Here is an 18,653-nt window from a genome sequence, read left to right on the forward strand (position 1 = left end):
TGTTGTTGGGATGGTCCCGGGGATTTCCCAAGGATCTTCCACGGATCTTCTCAGCATAAGAACAAATATCCTAAGTACCTAATTACCTACGTAATAAACGTTATCGTTTGAAAAAAAAAACATTAAAAAAACATAACCTTTAAAGCAATATTCTGTAGCATATCTCATGAAATACTTGAATTCTTAGTGGTTTTTACAAATTATGAAAAAAGGATAATGGATATTGTGGATATTCTAGGGATATACCAAAGATATTCCCTCCCATCGATCAAAAACCCTCAAAAAATGTATATTCATATGTAATGGACATATCCCAGAAACATCTAAAATAGAAACAAAATTTCGTTGATACTAGCAATCAGTCTCACCGGACATGAACAAGACAGGAAAAACTATCTTCAAAATAATTTACAATGGGGTGAGAAGTCTACTTGTGTGGGTTAGTCTATGCTTTTGGTTAGGCTTAGTGGAAATTAAATTATTTCACCAGAAACATTAAACTACTGTTTATAATAAATATTGTATCAGCAGGTCTTGCCTTTCTAAGTGCAATAATACAGGGTGTCTCAGACCACCCAGCCGGCTTGTATAGCTCCAATATGAAAGCAAATGGAAACCTAATTGCAACTGGAACCCCCTATTTTGACCCCAAGGAATTCAGCTAAATTGTTTTCAACCCCAAAAAAGCACCCCAAAGGGCAGATTTTGGGGGGTGGGGGGGTTTTTGGGAAATTTTCAAATGTAAAGGGGGGTCGTGTTATACCTCTTTTTAAAGGTCCTTTAGACCTGAGTATTTTAGTGGAAAAGGATTTAAATTATCTTCATCATTATTTACAGGGTGTTCAAAAACGTACAAAAAATAGACCTTTGAACTACTTTTCACTGTAAAGAGGTGGAATTTCGTGGGGGGTTCAAATTTTGATAACACTTTAATTGCTAAATGAGCTTTCAAAAAACTCTGGTTTCAACCCTTTTCCTATCTTTTTACTTATGTTACGCATTTTTAAACTTTTTGAAGTTTTAAAAGCTGTTATCTCAAAAATTTCAAATGGCAACATGGGTTTCATTACAAACCACATTGTAGCCCTTAAAATTTGCTATAATTTTTGTATTTAATGTTTTTTGGTATCTTCATTTGTTAAAGAGATATAACGAAATTAGTGTATTTTAATGTTTTATTAAATGGTATTCAAAGTGTTTGCTGTTGCAAATGTACACCTCTAGGTCTCAATTAAAACAAATCTTGTCTAAAAAAATAAAATATTACTCAGATTGTTGATCTTGGAAGATTGATAAAGGTAAGAACACAACTGCAAATATTCTTAGTTATTTTACAATTCCATGGCTCTAATAGTGCTTTGAATGAATAATTTGTTTGAATCAGCATTAATAGCCTACATACCGATGGACTTCTACAAATGCTTAAATTGCCTTCCATTTTGTTCCATGCAAACCCCAACTCTGTTTATTTATGCACATAGTGTTTAATTTGATAAAAAGTAAAAAGTATTTTTTAACATTCAAGTTGTTTCTCTTTATTCTATAACTGTTTACAATCAATATCATTGCTTAATTATTATTGACAACATATGTTAAACAAATTATTTTAAACAAAGACTTTTAAGTAAGTAATATACAAACATCTCCCTTTTTTAGCCGTCTTGACTGTCCTTAAATAAAAACATAGATTTAATTTTTCTTATATGGTGTGTGTTTCTTCTTAAAACAACATTACTTTCTAATTTTACCAAATAAGAACGAGGTTCCGGTAATTTTTTAAAAATCACACCAGGATTCCAAAATTTGGTTTTAATATCCTGTACTAAAACCTCTTCTCCAACTTGGAATTCATCTTTTTTCAAGGCTGATCTGTTATACATTTGTTCTTGATACCTTTTGCTTTCATTTATGCTTTCATGTACCTCAAAAGAAACTGTTTTAGGCTGTAAATAACTGTTTGGTATAGGTAGTTTTGATCTTATGTGTCTGCTGTTTAAAAGCTGAGAAGGTGAATAGTCCAGGTTTGCAACAGGTGAGTTTCTATAATTTAATAAGAAGAGTTCAAAATCCTGTTTACTTTCAGCACTCTTCTGTAACATTTTCTTTACAATTCCTACAGCCTTTTCTGCTAGTCCATTACTTTTTGGATAGTGAGGACTTGATGTGATTATTGTAAAATTCCAATTTATAGAAAACTGTTTCATTTCATAGCTATTAAATGGTTGATTATCAGCCACCAAATACATAGGGATCCCATTTCGACTAAATAGCTCTTTGAATTTACCAATTATTGTATTACTGTTTTTACTGTTCAACTTAAATACATCAATCCAACGTGAATAAAAGTCAACAGTTACAAGATAGTATTTACCTGCATATTCAGCAATATCAGCTCCAATCTTGATGAAGGGTATTTGAGGAACACTGTGAACTTTTAAAGGTTCATTCAATTGTGAACGTTGGTGTTTCATACATATAGAACATTGAGATACTGTATTTCTTATGTCTGATGACATTCCTGGCCAGTAAAAAAATAAATTGGCAGTTTTCAATATTTTAGTTGTTCCCAGATGAGTCTCATGCAGGTGTGACAGCATAAATTTCCTCAGTTTACTTGGTATTATAAGTTTGTCATTCAAATAGAGTAATCCATCTTGATGAGTTACATCATTTCTCATATTGAAATAAGTCTTTAGATCACCATCATTAACAGATTTTGGCCATTGGGTTTTACAAAATTGTATAACTTTGTTTAAAACATCATCATTTCTTGTTTCCTCTTTAAATTCCTCAAGTCTTCTATCACTAAACTTCACTTCAGAAGATTCAATACAGTGCACAATACCATCTAAGGGTTCATGCCATTCAACCTCATCTTTAATACCATTCCGAGATAAAAAATCTGCAATATGCATGTTTTTTCCTGGCAAATATTTTAGTTTAAAACTGTATATCATCAATTTAAGTCTGAGTCTTCTTATTCTGTTTTTGACAATTTTAAACAATGGCTTATTAAAAATTGACAACAGAGGTAAATGGTCAGTAAAAATTGTTACATTTTCATTTCCATATATATAGTTGTGGTATTTCTTGCACGAAAAACAAATAGCTAATAATTCTTTTTCAATTTGAGCATAATTAACTTCTGCTGTGGTCAGACTTCTAGAAAAGTAACTAACAGGCCTGCCATTTTGCATGCAACAACACCCTACAGAATCCTGTGAAGCATCACATTGTATTTCAATAGGAAGAGATGGATCAAAATTCCCTAAGACCTGATTACTACAGAGTGATTGTTTGATTTTTTCAAGAGCATTAGAATGATGTTCATACCATTGCCAAGGAACATTCTTTTTTAGTAAATCTCTAAGAGGTGATGCTATTGAAGCCAAATTAGGGACGAAATTTCTGATGTAATTTACCATACCTAAAAATCTTTGTAATTCTACCTTAGATGTAGGAGTTTTAAAATTCTTTATTGCTTCAATTTTTGAAGGATCCGGTTGCATCCCTTGTTCACTGAATATAGCACCAATATACTTTACCTTATTAACACAGTATTGCATTTTACTATAGTTAAATCTAATATTATACTGTTTTGCTCTTTCCATTACCTGCTTTATAATTTTATCATTTTCCTCTTTAGTATCAGTAGCAATGCACAAATCATCAAAATAGATTGAAAGACCTTTAATATCTTTGAAATATTTGTGTACCAATCTTTGAAATATTTCAGGTACACAAGAGAGGCCAAAAGGTGCCCTCAAAAATCTGTAAGTTCCAAAGATTGTGCTGAATGAACACATTTTACTGGATTCTTCATCTAGTTTTATATGATAAAACCCGTCTTTCAAATCTAAAATTGTAAAGTATTTCTTATTACTTAAGTTTGGAGCCAAGTCCTCTAGCAAAGGAATTGCATACCTCTCTCTTATGATATATTTATTAAGTTGTGTAGGATCAATACAGATTCTTAAAGATCCATTTGGCTTTTCTAGTACTACAATATTATTGACCCATTCAACCGGCTCTTCAACTTGCTTAATAATTTCATTGTCAACCAGCGAATTTAATGCCTTTTCAAATTTATCTTTAATTTTGTATGGTATTCTTCTAGCAGAACTTACTTGTGGTACTGCATCTTCCTTTAATTTTATCTTACAAATGTCAGGGAAACAACCCACACCATCAAAAACATCTTTATAATTGTTATAAATTTTTAATTTTTCTTCATCTTCTTTTACTGATAAACCATTAGCAACAGTATCTACCTTCTTTATTAAATTTAAACTTAGACAAGATTTTAGCCCTAGGATTGGAGTACATTCTCCACTGACCACTACTAACTTTACAACATCCATTTTATTTTCTGTCTCAATCTGTGCATCTATGTATCCTACTGGATTTATTTGAAACCCCCCGAATGAAATTAGTTTGTTTAGGTTTTTCTTCATCCTATTTTGTAGTTTATTTAGTTTTACAAAGGAATATGGGACAATGTCTACTTCAGACCCAGTATCAAGTTTCATTCTTACATTGAACCCTTCAACTTTAACACTTTTATACCAAGCTTTTTCTTGATTCCCAATGGAATCAACTACACAAACTGTGTTAATCTCATAGCCTTGGCAATTATGCACAAAAGAACTACTACTTTGATCAGTTACTTCGTTACATTTCTCATTAGAAAGAATATTTAAGTTTGTCCTACACATACTTGCAAAATGATTTGACTTTTTGCATTTACTACAGATTTTACCCCAAGCTGGACATTGTTGTTTTCCATGACTACCACCACATCTGTAACATTTAAAACATCTTTTACCTGTTTGGTCCTCCTCCAAATTACGTGTCCCAGCAAAGGTTTTAGTTACTTGATGAACTTCTTTCTTCTCATCATGAATATTTGTAATTTGAAGTACTTCTTTCTTCTCATTGATTTCATTCATATTTTGTTCAGTTAACTCCATCGTTTTGCAGGTTTCTATTACCTTTTCCAATTTTAGATCTTCTCTCAAAAGTTTTTCTTGGACTTTTTTTGAACTTAATCCCAGTATTATCTGAGCTCTCAACAGTTTTTCCTCTTGTTCTTCAAATTTACATGGTTTGACTAAATTTTTTAGGTCCGAATAGAATTTATTAAATGGTTCATCTTGTGCTGCTTTCTTTTGAAAAACTTATAAATATCCATGATTTCATTCCTCCTTGGCGTGCAATACTTCTCTAGTGTCTCTAATATCGTTTTTACTGTTTCTGGTTCATCTTGTTTGAAATCTTTATAAATTTTCAATGCTTCTTTTCCTAGTAGGTTTTTAAGCCTTGCTGCTTGTATAGAGTTAGGTTTCTTTTCGGTTTCAGTGGCTATAAAATATATCTCCACTTCTTCTTTAAATGTCCTAAAATTTTCCTCCAAGTTGCCTTCAAGGCTTAGGATATCCGGTTTGTTAAATTCCATTTCTGTGTATATTCTTCTGATATAATTCTTAATCAAATCTTTACCGACTGCGCCATGTTTAATTTGATAAAAAGTAAAAAGTATTTTTTAACATTCAAGTTGTTTCTCTTTATTCTATAACTGTTTACAATCAATATCATTGCTTAATTATTATTGACAACATATGTTAAACAAATTATTTTAAACAAAGACTTTTAAGTAAGTAATATACAAACACATAGTACTTCTTCTCCACTATTATGGTACTGTATTGCTATTTTACTACCGCAGGTGCATTCACCTCTCGTACAGATCCAGTAAGTTCCTTATAATTTGTTTTATCTGATCAAACGTGACCAGTTTCACGCACACGCTCATTGATTTCATAATGATTTTTTTTTTTACCAGTAGCATTTATAGACAGTATTCATTCAAAGCACTATTAGAATTTTGTAAATTGTAAAATAACTAAGAATATTTGCAGTTGTGTTTTTTCCTTTATTAATCCTCCAAGTTTAACAATCTGGGTAGTATTTTAATTTTTTAACATAATTAGTTTTAATTGAGACCTAGACGTGTACATTTACAACAGCAAACACTTTGAATACCATTTAATAAAACATTAAAATACACTAATTTCGCTATATCTCTTTAACCAATGAAGATACCAAAAAACATTAAATACAAAAATTATAGCAAATTTTAAGGGCTACAATGTGGTTTGTAATGAAACCCATGTTGCCATTTGAAATATTTGAGATAACAGCTTTTGAAACTTCAAAAAGTTTGAAAATGCGTAACATAAGTAAAAAGATAGCAAAAGGGTTAAAACCAGAGTTTTTTGAAAGCTCATTTATTAATTAAAGTGTTGTCAAAGTTTGAACCCCCCACGAAATTCCACCTCTTTACAGTGAAAAGTAGTTCAAAGGTCTATTTTTTGTACGTTTTTGAACACCCTGTAAATAGGGATGAAGATAATTTAAATCTTTTTCCACTAAAATACTCAGGACTAAAGGACCTTTAAAAAGAGGTATAACACGACCCCCCTTTACAAATGAAAATTTCCCAAAAACCACCCCCACCCCCCAAAATCTGCCCTTTGGGGTGCTTTTTTGGGGTTGAAAATAATTTAGCTGAATTCCTTGGGGTCAAAATAGGGGGTTCCAGTTTCAATTAGGTTTCCATTTGCTTTCATATTGGAGCTATGCAAGCCGGCCGGGTGGTCTGAGACACCCTGTATATAAAACCACAGACACTCTTGATCTTCACAAGATTCAAGATTCAAGATTAATTTAGGCGATTAAGTTATTTACAATAGGCTTTGTCTAACATAACATGTTCAACTAAAAATTATATTTCAGTCTTTTCCTGAAACAATAAAACATATAAAATAATCCACTGCAAACCAAACAATAGCACTTCTGTCAAAACTTCACACAACAAACCATAATATATAATATATAGTAGTGACGCCATATTTTAATGGCTAAAGACAATCTCGCAAATCCAATGAATACATTAAAATGATTTGAAACTTGATAGGTACTCTCGTTTTTCAGGAGAAGGCCGCGTAAAATGGCTCTTGGGCCGTGACAGACAGGAAGACAGACAGACAGAAATTTAGATGAGACTTGTTTCGGTTTCTTTAATGTATAAAACGTAAAAATAACCTAAAATTTTATCATTATGAGCAATGTACAGACAAAACCCTAATTTTATTTATAAGTTTAGTATTAAGTTTTGTGCAGCCTTCATGGCATCAAAAAATCACCAATTTTGTAATATGGGTTCAACTCAAGCCAATTTTTCACAAATGTATACAAATTTTGATCACATCTGGGAATGGACAATACCAGGGAGGGCATTGAAAAACCTAATACCTGTAACAGGAAAACAGTTTTGTGATTTACTTAATCTATTACTACTTATATGTACATTTGAGCGATTTCTGGTCATGTAAGAGTGAACGTCCTTATTATATACAAGATCAGCCTCCATATCTTTAATTGCTATCAAACATTGATATATGTACACATTGACTACAGCCATGATCCGATGTTCGCTAAATACAGGTTTGTGGTGCTCTATAAAATGAGTCTGACACATGACTCGAATTGCTCTTTTCTGAAGTAACAACACTTTCTTAGCATGTGGGGACTGGGGAGTGACCCCATGGGGTCATACTCTGCAGAGCCGCGTACCATAGACAACATGTGCCTGAAAGAATGAGAAAATTAAATCCAGCCTCAAGAAATGAAATGGCAATTCATGAGATAAGTTTCTTAAAAGGAAAATCACTCTATTGAGCTTAGCACAGAGGGCGTCAATGTGGTCACTCCACACAAGCTCAGAATCCAGGGTGAAACCCAGAAGCTTTATAGGATCACTGCTGGCTACATTTTTGTTAAGACTAAACATGATTTCCTGAGTCTTATCTTTGTTTAAGGCTAGTCTATTTCCGGCAAACCATTCAAATGCTGCATTAACCAATGTGTTTACACAATTTCTAGCTGTGATAGGGTCAGTGTTCTTGGAGAACAGAGTTGTATCGTCCGCATACAGCAACACATCATTAGAAACATTGTGATAAAGGTCATTCATTGTACTGTAACTATAAATAAGAAAGGCCCAAGCACCGAGCTCTGTGGGACCCCATGCTGAACTGCCAGATCTTTTGAGTTCACACCTGCCCATGACACTACTTGAGTCTTATTGTTAAGATAGGACTCGATCATTCCAAGCGCACGGGGACCAACCCCATACTTAGGAAGCTTCTTGAGCAATAAATAAGTCATGTGAAACATAATCGAAAGCCCGTGACAAAACACACAGGACATCAGAAGTTGAACCTTTTTCCTCAAATGCCTTCAGGATGACCTGCAGAAGGGAGCCCACTGCCGAGACAGTAGATTTGCCCCTCCGAAAACCATGCTGGGCGGGGACCAAGAGCCCGTGCGCTTCAAAATGATCACAGAGTTGAGTTCGCACCATGTAACGCGTGTCCTTGTGCCTGTCTCCTTAGGGCCATGTCATACGAGCGCTATTGCCGTCGCGCAGATGCCGTCGAGATAGCGGAAAAAGTACATGTCTTGTACAAAGTACAAGTATTGACAGCAAATGCGTCGCGTTGATGCCGTCCCGCCAACGCCAGGTGCCTGTCATACGTAGCGTCTTCCGGGCGCAATTGACGTCGCGGCAATTCAATTATGTTATTACCAAGATGCAGGGCCGTACCTAGGCTGTGGCGAAGGTGGCCCCTGCCAAGGGCGCAGGTTAGACAAGGGCGCAAAATGGGCGCCGGTTGGGCAAGAACGCAAAATGGGAAAGAGGGGCAAATTTTACTTTTTTTATGAGCTAGATGAAACAAATAGAAATTGACGTTTTTACACTTATGTTACGGTATAATAACGGTTATATGAAATTATTTTATGTTTTTTAATGTAATTTATTGATTTATTAACAATTATTACAATGTCAACCATTGTAGTTGTACAGAAAAATGGGCGCAGGGACGTTCTCACAAGGCCCGGTGGTAAGCATAACACTATTTTCGTTTTAAAGTTAATAATTCTAAGTTGGCATCGCTGGGCGTATTATTGTTTGATTTGCAAGCCTGTCACTTGCCAGTTCTCCTCCACACGCCAGTCCACTCAGTCCAGTCCCAGTGCCACTTTCAGCGCTAAGCCTTATACTCTACTTAGGCTATGTAGGTCTTGGACTTGGAGAAGGCATCTCACTTGGATCTCTTAAAGGTCATTTCAAAATATGAGTGAAAGCTGCTTATCCAAATGTAGAAATATCCTTACGGATATTTTTAACGATGCCTGTCAGTGTTGCATCTTGCGAGCGTAGTTTCAGCAAGCTCAAGATAATTAAAAACTACTTCAGATCGAGCATGTGCGAAACTCGACTGACAAATTTGGCAATTGTATCAATCGAGTATGACAGAGCATCCAAAATTGATTTCGATGAAGTAATCAATGAGTTTGCTCTCGTTAAAGCAAGGAATTGTAAATATTGATGAAGTCAGAAAACAGTTGTAACTATTAAAACTTATGTAAATAACTCTGTCTGTACACATTGTACTTATTGTAACTTACTTATTAAAATTAAATTCCACAAAAAGGGATAGGCCTACTTTTGTTTACTACCTTAATATACATTGTGATGAAATTGGGATAACAGATCATTATGTTTTATAAAAATACTAGCTGTTGTACCCGTGCTTTGCAACGGGAAGGGGACACAAAATAGAAAAATCTTTACATCTGTTGCATATAATAGTTACGCATCCGCCAACGCTTTTAGAAAGAAAATGCAACTTTTATGGCCTTAATAGAAACCTCTAAGTTATGACTTTTAAATTTGGTAAGTAGTGGATACCACCATTTTGGTTTTGATTAATTTTAAATCTTGTGTAGGCTGATATGAGAAAAACTGACCAAATCTTCAAATAAAACTTTGACATACATGATTTACCTTCATCTCCCTTTATTACATATCTTTTTATTTTATTGACATTTTAAATTTCAATTTTGAAGTTGCAAAAATACTAATTATTAAATTTAAATGAACATTCGTTTTTTAATTTCACTCTTCTTCATATTAAATCACAAATCGTTCCATTTTCAGTTTCTTCACTCACAATGAATCATTAGCAAAACTAAGTCAGCTGTTATAAACTTTAGAAATATTGTTGTGCCTTATCAATACAGTCTTTTAAAATATTAAAGAAACTATATCCATACTTTAAACAATTTTAAACAAATAATTTAGCATTTAAGACATCAGACAAAACTACTGTAATATGATTATCAAAGCATCAAGGACTAAAAAATGTAATAGCAAATACATTATGTTTAATTCATCTCTGATTCTACTACAAAAATATCAACAAACAACTTAATATACAAACCAGTTCTTTTAATCAGTTCCATCGTCCAATTGCCTTTACATTTTCACACAACCATTAAGTAAACATTAGTAACAGATATTTAATTGATTATAGAAACAAAAGGACACAGTGTGTGTACTGCTTTGTTTTATGATATTTCCCTTGGTTTAATTTAATCAGTGGTGTGGCAAAACACAAATGATATTTTTTTCAAATAAAGTAAATGTGAACTGAAAGCTATGTTAAGATAAAATAAGAGTATTTTGTATTACCATTTGATAATTAAATATAGTTACACATATACAACACATTTTAGAAAACAAAAATCAACGTACAATTTAGTTAATGATGATATTCTTTAGTTTAATTTCAGCATAGGTTTAGCAAAAGACAATAACTTAATTTACCTAAATATACACACAATGTTATGTGCAAGTTACCTATGTTAAGTTAATCTAACACATGTTAAGCAGTTCAAATTTATTTAAAGTAGACTCCAAATTCAAACAAAACATCTATACATTGTAATTTTCATACTGTTCTCATGAAAACATATCAATAACATTATTTTCATAACTTAGACGCTTTAAAAATCCAAAGCAGAGCCGGAGTTGATACAGCAACGGTTATAGAATCTTTTTTTTCTATAATCATTGACATAGTTTTAGAATAAATAATCCATGATAAAACGTTAGATTAAATATAAACCTATACCGCATAGTTATGGATAATATTATATTTAATTTCTTTGTATCAGCTGTCTGAAATTGTGAAATATGCAATTTAGCAGCTCTTCTTGTTTACATTTAAATGTCAAAGCAAATGTAAACAAACATTGTTAGTGTTCTCATCGCAGCCATGGAGACCAATCAATATTTACTTTTAAAATCTTCATCTCAGAACTTTTAAAGCCAAAGGGGCAAAGCCTACGGTCAGTATCGAAATGTGAATAGTCCTATAATGGCCCTTGGTATGATAGATATATTTTTGTAAAATTTAAGCCCAGTCAGTTCAGTAGTTTTTGCACCTATTAGTAACACACATACAGACAGACACCATTAGATTTTTATATAATAGTATGGATATTGTTTAACCAATCATTTAAGCATAAACCATAAAAAAATCATTATAGCAAAAAGTTAAATTTTCAATGTCAAAATCAGAATTATTTCTTGATGTTTTAAGAGCCAGAATTGCTTAAAAATGTGTTTTACTGATGTTCAAATTTCAAATTTTTTCCCGGGCCCCCCCACTTTTCAGGGGGGTATTCCAACCCCCCAGACCCCCCGGAGGGCGCACTTGCGCTGGTTCGCCACGTACAAAGGAGTATCTAGGTACGGCCCTGCCAAGATGGACACCATCCAGTTGGTTGTATCAGCTTTTTGCACATTTTAGATACACATAATTTAGCTGTCATCTGATTCCAGTTTTATATTCTTTCTGTCATACCATAGAGACAAATATAATGTCGTACATGGTCGTAATGAACTGATTTCTGTGTGTTCAAAATCAACAAACCAAATCATCTGATGGAGTTGGGCTGGGATCCTGGGATTGGACCACGATTACTAGAAAAAACCGGACTGATTGGAGATTGGATGGAGAAGAGGAGAGATGAAGAAGAAGAAGAGGACATGGAATTTCAAACTTCAACAAACAAGAACACTTTAAAATTTTAAAACATTAACATTAAGTTTTTCTTTTTCCAAGTTAAAAATTATAGTTATTAATTCATTTGTAGATTGGATTCCGTGGTATTAGCTGAATAATATAAAATTACAGTATTAACATCATTCAGAGTTGCTAACCTATAATATTCAGATTTAGAGGTTAAGTCTGTTGATCAAGACGACCCAGTAACAGTAATATACTATGTCTATTTAACGAAATGTTTTTAACGATTACTAATTTCTATACTATTTTAAAATTATAATATTGTGTAAACTTTAATAATAACAAACATACCCTAATATGAACGGTAGCAAACAGTTTTGGCAGTTTAACCTGTACAAGGCTATGAGGGATCCAAGCCTTATTGCCTATGAAGACGAGTTGGTCGTTATTATCAAAGATAAGTACCCCAAGTCGGAAGAGCATTTCCTTGTTCTTCCTCAAGCTACGATTCCAGAAATAAGATCTCTAAATGCTAGTCACCTACCTTTGTTGAGACATATGGATCAAGTTTCAAGATCTTTCTGTGCCAACTTTAATCATGTGTTTTGGTAAGTAACATATTTTGACCTTTACAAACATGACAGGCCTTGCTCATTTTGGTTATTATTAATTTACAACGCCCAACTCACCTTAAACGTTATAGGCTAGCCTATAAGACGTTTTTAAACTTTTCCTAGACATCAATACTACAACCTTCTCAAATGCCTATTTTGCGCCGAGGCTTCCTGTAGACACCACGCCCGAAAAACTCGCTTAACTATTGTGACAGGACAGTTTCCTATACTAGATACCTCACCTAAAATACTAGACACCATGCCCAGATTACAGTACTATAGACCTCGCCAACATTACTAACTTAGACACCTCTAACTTCAGCTCACCTAGGCCTAGATTACTAGACACCATTACCTAGATTACTTGACACTATTACCTTGAGATTACTAGACACCATGCCGAGATTATGGTTAGGTTAGGCTACGCAAGGTGTCTAGTATAGGAACTGCCCTGTCACGATGTTTAATCAAGTTTTTCATGTGTCTAGTAATCTGGGCATGGTCTTTAGTAATCTAGGTAATGGTGTCTAGCAATCTTGGTGAGGTTTCTAGTAAAAGAAACTGCCCTGTCACGATGTTTAAGCAAGTTTTTCAGGTGTGATGTTGGTGTCTAGTAATCTAGGTATTGTGTCTACAGGGAGCCTTGGTGACAAAAAAGTAATTTAAGAAAATTTTAGTGTTGGTGTCTAGGAACAGTTTAACAACGTCTTATAGGGTGTTTTAGGTGAGTTGGGCGTCGTAAATATTTACCCTCCTGTTGTTCCATCTGTACCAGGCGAGTTTATGCAATCTCTAAAGATTGCTTGAGAGTTGGTAAAGTAGCTTGACGAGTACGTCTTAAAGTACTTTTCTTTCGGTTGGAGGCGGTTAAGCCTCTCTAGCTCTTACCATTTTCAAACTGAGTGGGCTACCTTTAAAAATCAGTTCTAATCGTAGGCCAGCGGTATTTGAAAATTTAAACTACTTCGTGGCACAGTTAACTAACCGTTGCTCTTTACTAGGCCTACTCGACTTTAATACTCGTTTCGTACTCAATGACTCGTAACACAAGTTTTATGCCGCTTGATCTGAATGAAAAACAGCCTGCTAGCCTATGAACATACCAGGTGATTCTTTGTCGAATAAGTAGCTAGCTAGTAAGTAGCCTACTTAGCTTATCTTGACTTACTGGACTTAGCATACAGTGAAGAAGACATAGGTGGCCTAGGGCCGAAGATCCAGATTTATTTCTATAATCATAGTAAAAAATTATAAATGTGATATTTTCTGTGGACTACATACTCTTACATAAATGGTCAGCCCTAGCCCTAGCTGTGGATAGGCCCTAGTTCAATTTATGGGCAGAAAAAAGAAAACTTAAGTAGCCTAGAATAACACTTGTCAAAAAAACCAGTAGAACCTCAATAGTTCAACACTTTGTGGACTTAAGGGGTGTCGAACTATAGGGAGTAAATGGAGTTTAATATATTGGAAAGTAAAAACACAAGTTTTAGGCCTTTATAGAAATCACCCAAATTTATTAAATACTTACTAAAAAGCTTAACAATTTCACTGTTCATTAGTCTGAGGTCAACAATAAATGACAAATTAATGTTCAAGTCAGCTTATATCACAATAGTAAACATTAAATATTACTTGACAAAATAGCTCAGTCCGTGTCAAACTACAAGGAGTGTCGAACTATCAGTTTACTAGCTAAGATTCATTCCGCCCGGGTAAAACATTTGAAAGAAAATTATGCTCTAAACTTGTAATCAGCCAGTTGCAAAAGAGTTGAAAAAACCAAATGCTTTACATCCAGGCCTACAACTTGTGTTCAGGGCCGTCCGAAGGGGGAGCAAGCTGCCCCGAGCGCTGTGGCTGAGGGGGCGCCACGCAGCGGCTATTTGTATTAACATAGTACCTATTAAAATATGCGAATGCGACTATTACTGCTGTGGGGGAGGGGGCGCCACAACCACGTTTGCTCCAGGCGCCGCCAACCCTAGGGACGGCCCTGCTTGTGTTTAAATACCTGTACTATTGATAAATGCTAAGTTATATGGTTGCCATGGCCTATGAGTCATCTGTTTATGCTATTGTAACGTTTGTTAAAACTGTACCCTAGTCTGTTTCAAAGTACAGGTATCTAGGGTTACATCTATTGATTTCTTGCAATAGTCCAGTAACTCCAATTTTTTCCATTTTTTATTAGTGTTAAATAAGTAGGTAAATTTAAATTAGGCTAAATCTGTAAGTTAATTTCAGGGCGGGATTCCACGCAAAACCAACAATGATGCAGCTTCATCTGCATCTCATCAGTGATGACTTTAGAGGGTCCGGATTGAAAACTGCAAAACATTGGAACTCTTATACTACATCATTCTTCGTTAGCATATCACGTAAGTTTATGTAAATACAGTGATTGAACTCCTATTTAGAACGGATATTTAATATTCGTTGAAGAAACGAGCGATGATTCCTTACCTTTAGTAGTCTTAAAGGATTTAGAACACTTTTTAGTGGTTGATTTCAAAGATGCTGTAGGCTATTATATTCTTGTATTTAGGTTAGTTTTGAGAGTGAGCTGTTTATCTCTTTAGTCTGAACTAATTGAACTCTAATTATTGGTTTCCCTTTAAGGTCACACCTTTTTTTCTTGGCGTTTAAACGCCAGTGGTAGTAATTACCACTGTTAAAGTAATTAGAAGAGGAAGTAGGCTACTTAAACACTTTTTGGGAAAGCGGTCCAACATGATACAAGTGATGTGCTTATTCTGTTTATTAGTAAACAGTGTTAATAGTTGCATCAGATCCCTTGTAAAGCTGAATTTTCCTCTATGCCTAGGAAAACCCAGCTTTAGGTAATATAATGGTAGGCCTACTATTTTCCTAGAAGCGGAGTGTACCGCCACTGGATGAGCAGAAAATCAATTTTTTGCACTCCATTCTCGGAGCTCCGCTTGTGTCTTCTAGGAAAACCCAACTGAAACTCTTTGAAAACATTAATAGGCTTGTAAATTGCTAATTTTTGTTAAAAGTTGTAAGTAAACTTAAAACACAACTTTTATTTACCAAGTTGTGTCCCGTGATTAGTCAATGTTTCACATTGCTAAAGTTAGAATTCAGAACCCAGGTGGAACGTACTTTTAGAGAAATAATACCGGGTACCCTAACCCTCCTCAATGCTATGTAACCAAGAGCCTGACATAGCCCAAACAGTTCACTTACTTTGCGGCCCTCACTTGCGCCAAATGCCCAAGTTTGGTAGAAGGGTTTCCTCGCTTGCATCAGAAGTCTAACTGGACTCCCAGGTATAGGCCTCACTTGGCACAGTCGGCGGGATAGTTTACATCCTTTTGTAGTTTATCAGGCTTGTAATCCTAGCCCAATCGGCTAAGAAGTGTTAAAATCCATGTTTTTAGCCCCTGAGCTGTGAAATTATTAAAAAGGTCTATAGCACCTTTGTCTACAGCTCAAACTGTTGTAACTTGCCATTATAATGCCATCATCAGACAGAAGATTCAGCTAAAGCAGCGTCATTACATGAGAAACACATAACACAAACACGGACTAACATTTTACATTTAACGAAAATACAAACCTTAATTTAACAGGCCTGTCGCACACACGGTTGACATGACCTGAACTGGATGCCGACATCCAGTCTGAGTCGGTCCTGGAGTTGGCATCATGTCAACATCAGTCAGTTAAAGATCATGTCAACAGTGACAGAATTCTAGAAACTATTGCATTCTGTGACACAACTACTCTGTATGTCCTTTTTTCCTACAAAATTGGCGACAGCTGGTCGATATAAATGTGATGTCTACTTCAGATTCCAATAGTCAATGCTCTACTATCAGAAATTACAGTCTTGTGTAGGTGCCTAATGTCATACCGTACATATTCAGAGTATAAACAGGGATGACAAAAAAGTTGTCTTGATACACTCAGTTCGGTGTACAGTCATACTTTACGAAAAAAGCATGTGATTTCATGGTACTTGATGGATCAAAAAGAAGGTTCGATAACACAGAAGATATGAGACCAATGATTGGGTAATCCCTTTATCAATTTGAAACACTAATGCTTAAGATATTTTCCCATTTGTTTTATGTCAAGTGTCATCACTGTATGTAAGATTTATGCTATTTGAACCAGATATGGCTTTGTAGCCGAGTGGTTTTATTGCTCACGTGTCAATCAAAAAGGTCTGATACCGAGAAGAATTTACATGTCAATCAATTCTGGGTAAAATATAGCTGGTTTTAGTCAGCAAAATATCCAAACAGATCATCTCATTCTATTCTACACTCTTCTTGCTATTCAGGTTAAAATGAGATTTTGCTGAATGCTGACCCATAATGAATCATGATAGAGAATTAACAGTTTAATCGTTTACAATTTCAATGTGGGGTTTGTGCACTACAGCTATGCTGCATGACATTATTATTATTATGTTACTTCAATTCCTCCCTGTTTTTTGTTTAGTAATGTTTAAAGTTTTTGTATTTGATTTCACAGGTGTTATCCACGATTTGGAAACACATGGTAGGGTGTTGCTACCCTCTAATGCTTCACTAAATGAGTTACTGCGTGCCCCTCTACAGTGCCACAAATGCCTCTTCAAACCAAGCAACATGGCAACTTTGAAGGTCCATCTCATCTCTCATACTCCCACAGATTGAGCTGAACACACGAGTAATGCAAGACTGACAATAAATTCATGCTTGATCGTGTGTGGTAAGACTTTTTGTTTATGAGTAAGATAGTTGCGGTTAAACAAGACGCTATCTTGTTACCTGATGAAAAACGGAATGTGATCTAGTACAAGTTAAGTTTTTACAGTTTACAATTTTTATTTGTATTAGTTTAAAAGTTGTTTTAGTTATATGTAAAGTTTTAGAGACCTGTGTTTTATGAAGCAAACATGGTATTATATACGAGGTAAATAGTCTACTCAAAAGTAGAGGTGTGCGAATAGTGATTTTTGGGTTCAAATCAAATCAAATAGAATACTTCATAATATTTTCGAATATCGGATATTACCGAGCGAATATTTATGTTATTATTATAGACTCCAAAAGTTGTACAATCACAGCTTTAGAACTCGACTTAATAATCCTGATTTTAACCAATGTAACATTTTAAAATAATCTATTTTTCCCTAACTATTTGTTCTTGGTACAAAATCAGTATGGTACAGGCCTTCCAGTATTTTTCTCATTTTATTTCATTGAATATGTAGCGCAATGTAGCTTGCTAATTGCTATTCACACAACACTTTCAGACTACCGTACTTATTTTGTCATTCTACTGAACGTTAAGTTCACATTACAAAAAGTAGATCCTAATATTAACTAAGCTAAACAAATCTTTTTCAAAGTTATACAGATAGATATCTGTCTGCTCAATATAGGTTATTGTTAATTAATCAAATAAGAATGGTTGACAGTCTTATGTTTCCATGCCGGTAGGTTGTAGTATCGTATTGGAGCATTGTAAACTATGCAGCTGAGCGGAGTAATTTTAATAATGACACAAAAAATTTATCGTCGTGAAAATGGTCGAGTAGTCTTTAGAGTTAAGAAAGATGTTATAATATGCTGAAGTTGCTAGTGTTATTTTATAATACGAAGCATGAAATGTTGGGATGTAATTAAACAACACAATACCATGATTTATTTGGTTGAAATTAGAGATTATTTTTAGGTTTGTTTGCTATTTGAATGTTCGAATATACTCATTGAGATCGAGTCGGGCTCGAATACTAAAGTATTCGTTCAACTATTTGAACTTTCAAATATTCGCACACCCCTACTCGAAAGGAAACAGCCATTTCTTTTTATTGTCCGCCATTTACTGGCAATGTTAGCAGTATTGACAATAGGACAGTCATAAACAGTAACTGCTGTTAAAGTATTGGCTCATTTTATGTAGTATAGGCTTTTTATGGTTGTGAATGACCTACATCTTGAGGTACATATTGTTTGTGCCTTATATGAACTATGTCTAGTTTATATGTACAAATTCTATTAGTACGTCAGGAAACGCATATAAAACCACTATTGTTGTCGTCTTTGAAGGTAGTACAGTAAAACTTAATTGAACGTCC

The 18,653-nt window shown here is 34.4% G+C and overlaps 1 protein-coding gene across 1 annotated transcript; it reads left to right on the plus strand.

Moving 5' to 3' along the window:
- Positions 1-12,273: 12,273 nt before the first annotated feature.
- Positions 12,274-17,949, plus strand: LOC129005571 (aprataxin-like). Its single transcript, XM_054434486.1, has 3 exons — positions 12,274-12,550; positions 14,804-14,937; positions 17,063-17,949. The coding sequence occupies exons 1-3, from the start codon at positions 12,300-12,302 to the stop codon at positions 17,224-17,226; spliced, it is 549 nt and encodes a 182-aa protein (XP_054290461.1). The 5' UTR covers positions 12,274-12,299; the 3' UTR covers positions 17,227-17,949.
- The last annotated feature ends 704 nt before the right edge of the window (positions 17,950-18,653 follow it).

Source organism: Macrosteles quadrilineatus, unplaced genomic scaffold, assembly GCF_028750875.1.
Source record: "Macrosteles quadrilineatus isolate MER2022 unplaced genomic scaffold, UCM_ALF_1.0 Scaffold_23__1_contigs__length_1887923, whole genome shotgun sequence".
Taxonomy (NCBI): domain Eukaryota; kingdom Metazoa; phylum Arthropoda; class Insecta; order Hemiptera; family Cicadellidae; genus Macrosteles; species Macrosteles quadrilineatus.